Below are 10,361 nucleotides of genomic sequence, written 5' to 3'. Positions count from 1 at the left end.
ATCAACCCATCTATTTTCTCCCAATTTTCTCTTCATTTTGGAGGGATTGAATTTTGATGGACCAGAAGAAAAAACTGCACAATCTCATCATTTTCTCCCCCTCTCCCCTCCCAATCAAACATACTTAGGATCCATTTGGATATAACTTATTTTGTTGAAAACTGAAAACACTATAGTAAAATAATTTTTAAATGCGTGAATAGTGCCATGGGGCCCATTTTTATATATTTTTTCTGAATAAAGTGGTTGTGGGTCCTATGAACAGTGCGGGAACAGTAACTTTGTCTCCCACACAATGTAATCACGTGCATGAACAGTGCCGGTTACTGTTCATAAGCGCTTAAAAAAATTTATATAAAAAAAAAAAAAAAAAAAAAGAACACAAAACGTGCAAACGCATAAACGCAAACACGGATCCAAACCGCACCTTAGTTTTAGTTGTCTCCTATATTCACTCATTTATTTTCCGTCTCCCATTTTTCATCCTAATCAAATGGACTCTTAGCCTGCGTTTGGATTGCGCTGCAAACCAGCGCATTTGCGTTTTTCAGCTTTTTTTTTTTTTTTTTTTCACGCGTTTTTTAGATTTGCGGTTACTGTTCAATGAACAATAACCGCAAATTTTGACTTTTCAAACTTTTTTCAGCCAATCACTGTACATCGTGTACTGTTAATGGACCCACAAATTTCACTTTTCAGCAACTTTTTCATTAAAAATGGGTCCCACGGTACTATTCACGCATTTAAAAATTATTTTGCTACAGTATTTTTCAGTTTTTAGTTTCAGTTTTCAGTTTTCAGCGGTATCCAAACGGACCCTTAGTGTACGTTTGAATTGGGATAGAAAATTAAAATTATTTTACTATTCAATTTATTTTTGTTCCTATTTATGGATTCCACTATATTTTTTTTGTACTATTCATGAGTTTCACTATACTATTTCAACTAACTTTTACTTTTATCTACAATAGTTATAGCAATAAATTTTTAATTTCAACCAAATAAACAGTACCCAACATCCTTACTATTTTTTCTTTCCCCCTCGCAATTTCTAAGATGCTTCTAGTGCTGCATCCTAGAGCAGCCAAAACAAAACAAAACAAAAACAAAAGAAAAGGTGAAGAAGGGTAGCCCACCAGCCCGGGCAGTGAAACATGAATGTACCTGCATGTGAGACTGGGGTCAAGTGGGAGATTTCGTGCCTGGATTGAGTTGATTTGTCTTTTTGTCTGTTCACTTGTCTTTATATGATTGACTTTCAACGACTATTGACTGGCGTTAATTTCCCCATCCCATTATACCAATCCAAAGACTTGACTTTGTTCGCCGCCGCACGCCCACCTTTTTCTACAGACCACAACTATGACCACAGTTTGTTCCTCTATTTCTATGGCTTTGCATGCCCCCACAACAACTTTATAACTTATTCCTTTCCTATTATCCTTGTTTTTTTTTTTAATTTGTCTTCATTCTTTTGGGATTCTAGATGGAGTTATCTCGCCAAATAATTCTAGTATCACATACTTTTATGTTTTTTTTATTACAACAATTTTAATTAATTGATTGCGTGTAATGAGAAAAAAGATATTTATGAGTTTATGCAATATTGACAAACAACCAATCACGCTTTGCTAATTGTTTTATTAAGTGATACACACGGTTGAAATCATGTTTTCATAACACGAAACAAAATTTTAGTTATAGTGAATTGAAAATCATGTTTTCAAAATACAACCTCTCAAATTTTTTTTTTTTTCAAAATACAACAAATGCGTACAGCGCAATAATTATTAGTAACAATGACTAATGAATTGTTTTATATTAGCTTTTTTCTTTTGGGATTCCGGATTCTCATCACCTTTTTAGGATTAGAGGATTTTAAGAGGATGAAAAATGAAGAAAATGTAGAAATCCTCTACTATTGGGTAGGAAAAGGAAGAGAAAAAAATGTGAAGGTTAAAGTGGTGTGGAAGGAATTTTGTCACCCTATCCTATGTTTCCCAACACTCCTTTTATACATAAAGCAAGTCTAGGTTGATGAGATAAATTATAAATTTACCTCTTATTCTCTAAACATTCAACATTACATTTATATATTTATATATATTTTAACTCATCTTTTACGTATCCCACTAATTTCTAATATCACTTTTTACTTATTCCAAACATGACAAATAGTTTCCATGTTGTTATTATTATTTATGATATTTAACAAGGGTATAATAATAAAATAAAACACCCAAAAAAAAAATTAATTAATACATATTATATATTGTCTTACTTTTTCTTCTCAAAGTAAAGGAATACATCAATTTTCCATTTTCTCACTTTTTTGGGCCATATATTTATCAAATCAGTAATTGTTCTATGTATCCGACAACTTCATCTGTTCTCACACATTATATCGGTTACACACGAGGACTACCAAACACATACCAATAAAATTTCTTGAGATATCACATACCATAAATTTGGTATCTTTAATTTGAATGCTCCAATCCAACTTTTCTATTTTCCCCCTTCTTTTTCCACATTTTCGGTCCTTTTTCTTTTTAGCTGTATCTAACAATGGAAAGCTTTAAGAGGATAAAAAATGAAGAAAATGTGGAAATCCTCTACTATTGGGTTGGAAAAGGAAGAGAAAAAATGTGAAGGTTAAAGTGGTGTGGAAGGAATTTTGTCACCCTATCCTATGTTTCCCAATATTCCATTTATACATAAAGCAAGTCTAGGTTGATGAGATAAATCATAAATTTACCTCTTATTCTCCAAACATTTAACATTACATTTATATATTTATATGTATTTTTTAACTCATCTTTTATGTATACCACCAATTTCTAATATCACTTTTTACTTATTCCAAACATGACAAATAGTTTCCACGTTATTATTATTATTTATGATACTTAACAAGGGTATAATAATAAAATAAAACACCCAACAAAAAAAATAATAATTAATTAATAGATATTATATATTGTCTTACTTTTTCTTCTCAAAGTAAAGGAAATTTACATCAATTTTCCATTTTCTCATTTTTTTGGGCCATATTTTTATCAAATGAATAATTATTCTATGTATTCGACAACTTCATCTTTTCTCTCACATGATATCGGTTACACACGAGGACAACCAAACACATACCAATAAAATTTCTTGAGATATCACGTACCATAAAATTTGGTATCTTTAATTTGAATGCTCTAATCCAACTTTTCTATTTTCCCCCTTCTTTTTCCACATTTTCAGTCCTTTTTCTTTTTAGTTGTATCTAACAATGGGGAGCTTTAGACTTACTATCGGGTCTTAGCAGCGAATATTGTCTTTTTCTTAAATGTGTTTTTGTTTGGAGGCTGGCTCAATTGCAAACTCGAATGATATGTGAGCTTTCATATATAGAAGTTGGACTCGAGAAGAACCGATTTTGTGAGGGATAAATGTGTTTACTTAATAGGTATTTTTAGGTATTGATGTATTTTTTATTGAAATGTTTTTGAAGGGTTGATACTAGGTCTAACTAAATGTCTTCTCTTCTTCTTCTTCTTCTTCTTCTTCTTCTTTTTTTTTTTTTTTTTTTTTTTTTTTTTTGTTTCAGAAGAACTAAATCTGTTGTGTTAAAGGTTAAGGATACTAAATTAAGCTACATGAAGACAACTAAATACTATAGTTTAACTCAAGGATTGACATGTTTTATAAATCCATATAGGTTATAAAAATAATGGAGAAAGAAATTTGAAATTTATTATTTTTTTTTTTTATTGTGTCCTTGCAGTTCTCCTTTTTTTTCTTCTTCTTTTTTTTTTTCTTTTTTTTTTTTTACTACAAGTAGATAAGTATTTCGATTAAGATAGTGTTTTCGTAGGTGTAGTACATTAAGTTCTCTAATTAAAAATTTTTTCTTGCTAAGAAGTCCTCCAATTAAATTCAATCACATGACTACTTTGAACAATATAACACAAAGAATATTATCTATTCCAAAGAAATTAAATTCAATACAACAATTTGTTTTAATTTAAATGGATAACCTAATAAAAATTTAGGCACAATATCTAAAGAACTATACCTAAATTTTCCTATATTTTTATGTTTGAAACCCACTGGCCCTTGTAACAAGCCAAAACTATTAGGTTGAAACTTGAGAGAGGATGAAAATAGTAATCTTCTATTATGATTTTCTATTATGGACCCAATTTTTTATTGATTGTATTGAGGGAGGCGAGACCTCCTAATTTGTTAAAATGGACTTCATCTAGGGAGTCCAGACTTCTAAAGTGAAACTTCACTCCATAATACTAACGTTTTTCATTTTGCTTTATTGTTTACCATCAAGCTATATAAATAGATTGTAAGATTAACCTAGCATTTAAAATTAAAAGAAACCTAATCTTTATCTACTACAAATAGATAAGATATATTTATATTCTAATTAACCTAATCATTAATTTGTCCTTGTCCTCAAGGGTAACCTTTGGGAATGGACTCTCTCTCTCTCTCTCTCTCTCTCTCTCTCTCCATTATATTATTATTCCTAGTTTATAGCCTTCCTTCTTTTTGAATAACTAGTACCATACATATTCCTCTCCTCCAAAAATTGATGCATTATATTATTATTCCTAGTCTATAGCCTTCCTTCTTTTTGAATAACTATAGTACCATACAAATATTTCTCCTCCAAAAATGATAATTAGTCAAAGAAATTTCATTCTTTTCTAGTTTTTGGGTGTTTATGTTCAACAAATCACTTGGGTATTGACTAATTTTGCCTTTGAGACATCCTAATTGGTTTAAGTTATATGAATCTTCAACTTGGTCACAATCCTAACCACCCAATAGTTGATTAGGACTCATTTGGCCATTAATTGGTACATAGTCGTTCGATTCAATTGTGCGAATCTTCAACTCAATTAGGATTTACGTTTCTTGTAAGTTGATCATGGTGAATTTTCAATGTGAAAACATCTCTCACATCTCCTTAAGCATGTGCTATTGCCAAAATCTAACAACGCTAAGCTTGGTTTCAAGCCGCTCAAAACTTGAATTGTCCATAACGTGGCTTTGATACCAATTGTTATGGACCTAATTTTTTATTTGTTACTTCAAGGGAACCAAGACCTCCTCATTTGTTAAAATTGACGTCTTCAAGGGAGTTTACTGTGTAGACCTCCAAGGTGAAACTTCAATGAATAATAATATTTTCAACTTGATTTGTTATTTAACATCAATCCGTATAAATAGATGGCTTTATAAGATAAACTTATCATTTAAATTCAAAAGAAACATAATCTTTGTTTACTACAAATAGATAAGATTTATTTAAAGACTAATCTAAAAATTTATCTCACCCTTATCTATTTACCCAAACTAATAACAAAAATACAATTCTAAAATGATTATAAAAAAATTTAAAAAGAAAAAAGAAAAAAAGACATAGGATAAAAGGCACATAATACTTTCATTTAATTAAGTTTACCTCATTTTTTTGTGAAAATTTATCCTCACAATGCTCAAAATAGATCAATTATCACATGCATTGATACAATGATGAATTGTTAAGAAAAATTAGTTCTTACCGAAGATATGGAGAAATTGAAGGCTTCTTAGATGCAAGAAATTAAGGAAGATTCATCAATAAGGCGGTGCACAAAAGTTGAAACTAACTTCAACTGTTAAAATATCACATCTTGGGTCCAGTTAACTTAGAGTATTTGTTAATAGAACATTTTAGGATAGTTTTGATACCACTTTCATGAGAAATATAAAAAACTATCAAAAAAACAATTACTTTTTTCTTTTTCTATAAAAAAAAAAAATTTAATTTTTTTTATAAACCAATGTCCTTAATGTCCTTAAAACATCTGTTAACTTTTCTCTAAAATCTTTGATCTAAACTGAACATTATCTATATTTGCATTTTCTTCCTTTGATTAAATAAAATGATGTCCATATTCCCTCCGCTGCTTACTATTATTATGAGCAACTATAATATTTTTTGTTTTTTCCTAGTACAAATTTTCTATCTGCTTAAGAGATTGTCCTGTGATTCAGTACTTTTACCTGACTCTTTATCTTTTCACCGGTTTTGAAGATTAATTTGTCCATTATTCAGTTTACTTGGAAGAATTCAATCATCATATTAACAGAAACTTTTGATAAGCCAATTAAGATGATGGTGGTCATAAAGAATTTCAACATTTGAACCACATACACACGAATACACACGCCAGGATCAAAGAGAAATGAGTTTGGTCCTTGGGGGTATTAGACTATTAGTCCGCAATAATGTCAGGTAATAAAAAAAAAAAGGAAAGAAAGTATATTAGTAAAATACCTAGCCAACTAGCCCGTCCGTGTGTTTTTGTGATTACTTTGTCATTCATAAAATGATAAGTAATGTTAAAGACATAATAAATTTTATAAATATTTTTACATTTTATTGAAACAATAAAATTATGATTGATAAAATATCACACTTTTATATATATATATATATATATATATATATATATTAACATCACTTAAATTGTACACCAATCATAACTTACCATCAAGCTATAACTAAAAATAAGTAGACTTTTTGTGACATAAGTAGACTTGTTGTAGTATTTGGCCTAGCTGGTATGCTGACAGAGAAATTTACAACAAAAACAAATTTCTAACATCTTGAGAGAAATAATAATAATAATAATTGAATTAATACTGTTCAAGTATGAAAATACAATCCACGTTTATTATGTCATTGTTTATCTTTTATGACATTAAAAACCTCTTTATCAATTCTTTCTTTTAAAAAAAATTAAATAAAAACTCTTAACAACTTATTTACCAAAGGGGATAACAATTTCAAAATATTTTATCATTATAATTTGCCACCAAAAAAAAAAAAAAAAACCTACATCCACTTCCTAAAGAATCTTAAATGAGCTTTATTATGTTTTAGTTCCTTTCTCCTTGTTTTACTTATGTATAGCGGAATACTGTCAAAAAAAAAAAAAAAAAAACAATTATGTACAGAGAAATTAATTCGCCTGGGACCTAAAATAGAAAAAGAAACTGAGTCAACAACCAACGTAGACTTGAGTCTTTGAATTTTGTTTTCATGCTTCCGTGACCCAAAAATTAAAAGGAAAAGAAAAAATGTTAATGGAAGAAAGAAATGCAGGGCTTACGTCATGGATAGTGATGTAATTATGCTTAGTGTGGGTTTCGTAGTTCTATGTATGATTCAAAGGTTCTTATATACCATGAATCTATTTTTTTTTTCTAACACATGGATTTGATTTCAACATTTTTCTTACAAAGAACCAAGACCAGCCTCCATGTTAGTCTTCATTGATCTTTGTGTAAGTTGAATATAACTAGGCCTTATTAGACTACCAACCACTGCATGAAAATAACTTATATTACATTATAGATAAGAGCTTCTCCAACTCTTATTTCTTTTTCTTCCAAAGGCTTAATCAGTTAGCAATCATCGAAGTTCATTCAACATGGAACCTCATATCTCCTACAAAGAAAAGGTAATCTTTCTTTTGTTGCTTTACTTTCTCCTGGGCATGTTGAACAGAATAAACATATTCAACTTGGTTTTTTTTTTTTTTTTTTTTGGGGGGGAATTAAAATAAGATCTTTTTACAGAAAATCTTAGATGCTTGTCTGATAAAGAACTTAAAGGTACATCCATGGGTTCCACGTTTCATTTTTTTTTTTCTTGCTTCGCTTTGGGCATTTTTTTCCATGTTTCTTTTAGCATAGGATATAAATCACTTTTTGAATTACATGAAACATGTTTTGTGAACTTTTTTTTGATAAACACGTTTTTTGTGAACTTAAGATCACAGAAGATGGCTCCATGATATATAGTGGGGTTAGTTTTTGCCTTCAAAATTTGTGAAAAATAAGCTATATATACTTAAATCTACTTTACTCTAGGTAGGAAAAAAGTTTAAACTTCAAAATTATATTAGACATCAAATACCTTTGATTTTTTTTTTTTTTTTTTTTTTATGTTTTTGGGAAAAAGATTTAAAGGAAAAGATGTCTCTCCAGGTGGAGACCCTCCAAGAAGACTTGGAACGTTTGCGAAAAGAGAATGAAACTCTAAGATTCATGCTTAGCGCCATGAACAACAAATGCAACATCCTTCAAGCCCGTCTCCAAGAAATGAAGGTAGAACAAATGGGAATCAATTTAACTCAAAGTGGCTCAATCTATGATACAAAGAAGAGAGCACGGACTGAGGTTCCTATACAGACTAATACAAGACAAATCTTTGTGAGAACCGACTCCAAGGACTCTAGCCTAGTAAGTCCTTTTTATTTGAACATGTACATTTGTATGTAATGGTTACCATTTCTATGTTAATTCAGTTGTTAAAATAGATTTATTCGTCTTTATTCATATTTATTTATTTATTTATTTATTGTGGATTTTAGATAGTGAAAGATGGCTACCAATGGAGGAAGTATGGGCAGAAGGTTACAAAAGATAACCAATCACCTAGAGCTTATTTTAGATGTTCCATGGCTCCTACATGCCGAGTCAAAAAGAAGGTGTGCTCGATTAGAACTCTACAAAAGAAAAAAGAAAAAAATGCTTTTTCCATCACATATCTACAATAAACTGTTTAGTTTTTAGATTATTATTGCTATATTAGATCCATTTTATTAGCAGTGGTCGTTTTGGAGACAGAAAAGTATACAAGATAAGGGAACTGATCAAGAAAATAACAACTGTACTTTTAAAAATTACAAAACTATTTGACTATAATTACTATTTGACTAGAAAAAATACTTATTAGAATGTATTATTAGAACACGCATCTATAAAAAAATTTCAAAAATTAATTAGTATTTCAATTTACACAAAATTTGACTAATTTGTTGGCCGGGAATCCATAAAACTAATAATCCACAAAATATAAATTGTTATTAAACCTTTCCATCCAGATGAATAAAATATAGATTTTGAATGTGACTTGATGGCATAGTTAATAACAACTACAGTCTAACTAAATGCTATTACTTTTCTTCCACTTTAGGTACAAAGATGTATGGAAGATAAGTCTATTCTTGTAGCAACTTATGATGGGGAGCACAACCATGAAGCTCATGGTTCTCTTGGGGACTCTTCATCTTCATCAGATATAGTGAACACAGGTTCAATAGCTAATGTTATCTCTCCTCTATGCATGGCTTATAATAACCCATTTCAATCAGCTATCGCCCTTGATCTTAGTCTTTCCGTGCCAAATCAAGAAAATCGAATACCCTTCCAAAATTTTGTGGAAGACTACCATAGCAACTACAACAAAATTGAAGAATATGTTGCATCTTTAACTAAAGACCCTAATTTTACGGCTGCTTTAGCTGCAGCTGTTGCAAGCTCCATCGCCGACCAACCTAAAATATCCAAGATTTGAGAATCTGAACATGATCATTGTCACTGTAAAGAGACAAGAGTATCTAGATTCTAAATTTAAGGTTAATGGTTTTCTTATAGGTGTCTGACTGTTAAGAATAAGGTTCAAGTGTATTGGTTTCTTTAATTCTATCTTCCCTTCCATGAAAATGAGACGATTGAGTTTTATTCATCCTTATTAAGATGCTATCAAAGTCAAAATGATATAATCAAGAGTCGATCGATTTGGTGGTATTGCCCATATTCAATCAGGTGTAGGAGAATTTGGGTTCAAGTCCCCCTCTCCTCCAGTTTGTGAAAGGAAAAAGTGAAAATAGCATAATCAGATGTGTCATGCATGCGTTTTGTAGCACAAAAATGGAGGAATAAATTTCTTTAGCCTGCCTGAAGTGGTTGCTGCTGCTACTGTGATGGAAAACGGAAGTAGGAAATTGAAGAATTGTTGGATTATGGTAGTCTATATATAGTAGTGCCTCTGTTATTGATACCTAAATTATGTACTTGCTCACTCTTAAGCCTTTTTGGTTGTAACTTGGAGGGATCCATCTTCATCAACCTCATACCCAAGTCTCTAATCTGTAGTGAAGGGGCTGAAGGGGAAGGATCCTCCTATCTTTTGTACGTGGCAATAATACCTTGGGCAATTGATGTAGATTGGTTGAAGGAGAAGAAAATATTTTAATATTTTATGTTGTTTGCTCTTTCTTAGTAGAATTAGGATTTATTTGCTTTTTCAAGTTCAATTAAAATCATTTAACAACTAATGTAGAGGAGTGTAGAAGCAAAATTTGTAACACACAATTACTACAACTCTTTCATGAAATCTAAATTTTACAAGAACAATATGCTAGTAGGCAAAATAATAGAGAAAACCTCTCTAATAAACTTTTATTAATCAACATATAATAATAATCCACTCTCTATTTATAGGAATGGAATTT

The 10,361-nt window shown here is 30.3% G+C and overlaps 1 protein-coding gene across 2 annotated transcripts; it reads left to right on the top strand.

Moving 5' to 3' along the window:
* The first annotated feature begins 7,287 nt into the window (after positions 1-7,287).
* LOC115977980 (probable WRKY transcription factor 40) lies at positions 7,288-10,104 on the top strand. Of its 2 annotated transcripts, XM_031100011.1 has the most exons (5): positions 7,288-7,343; positions 7,455-7,520; positions 8,050-8,304; positions 8,436-8,552; positions 9,041-10,104. In XM_031100011.1, exons 2-5 carry the CDS (start codon positions 7,491-7,493, stop codon positions 9,419-9,421), a joined length of 783 nt encoding a protein of 260 aa, XP_030955871.1. In that variant the 5' UTR covers positions 7,288-7,343; positions 7,455-7,490; the 3' UTR covers positions 9,422-10,104. The 2 variants fall into 2 exon arrangements, with proteins under 2 accessions (XP_030955871.1, XP_030955868.1); XM_031100008.1 differs by having other exon boundaries at positions 7,296-7,520.
* The last annotated feature ends 257 nt before the right edge of the window (positions 10,105-10,361 follow it).

Source organism: Quercus lobata, chromosome 2, assembly GCF_001633185.2.
Source record: "Quercus lobata isolate SW786 chromosome 2, ValleyOak3.0 Primary Assembly, whole genome shotgun sequence".
Classification (NCBI taxonomy): domain Eukaryota; kingdom Viridiplantae; phylum Streptophyta; class Magnoliopsida; order Fagales; family Fagaceae; genus Quercus; species Quercus lobata.
Note: the sequence above shows the minus strand (reverse complement) of the source record. Positions and strands in the feature narration are given on the sequence as shown.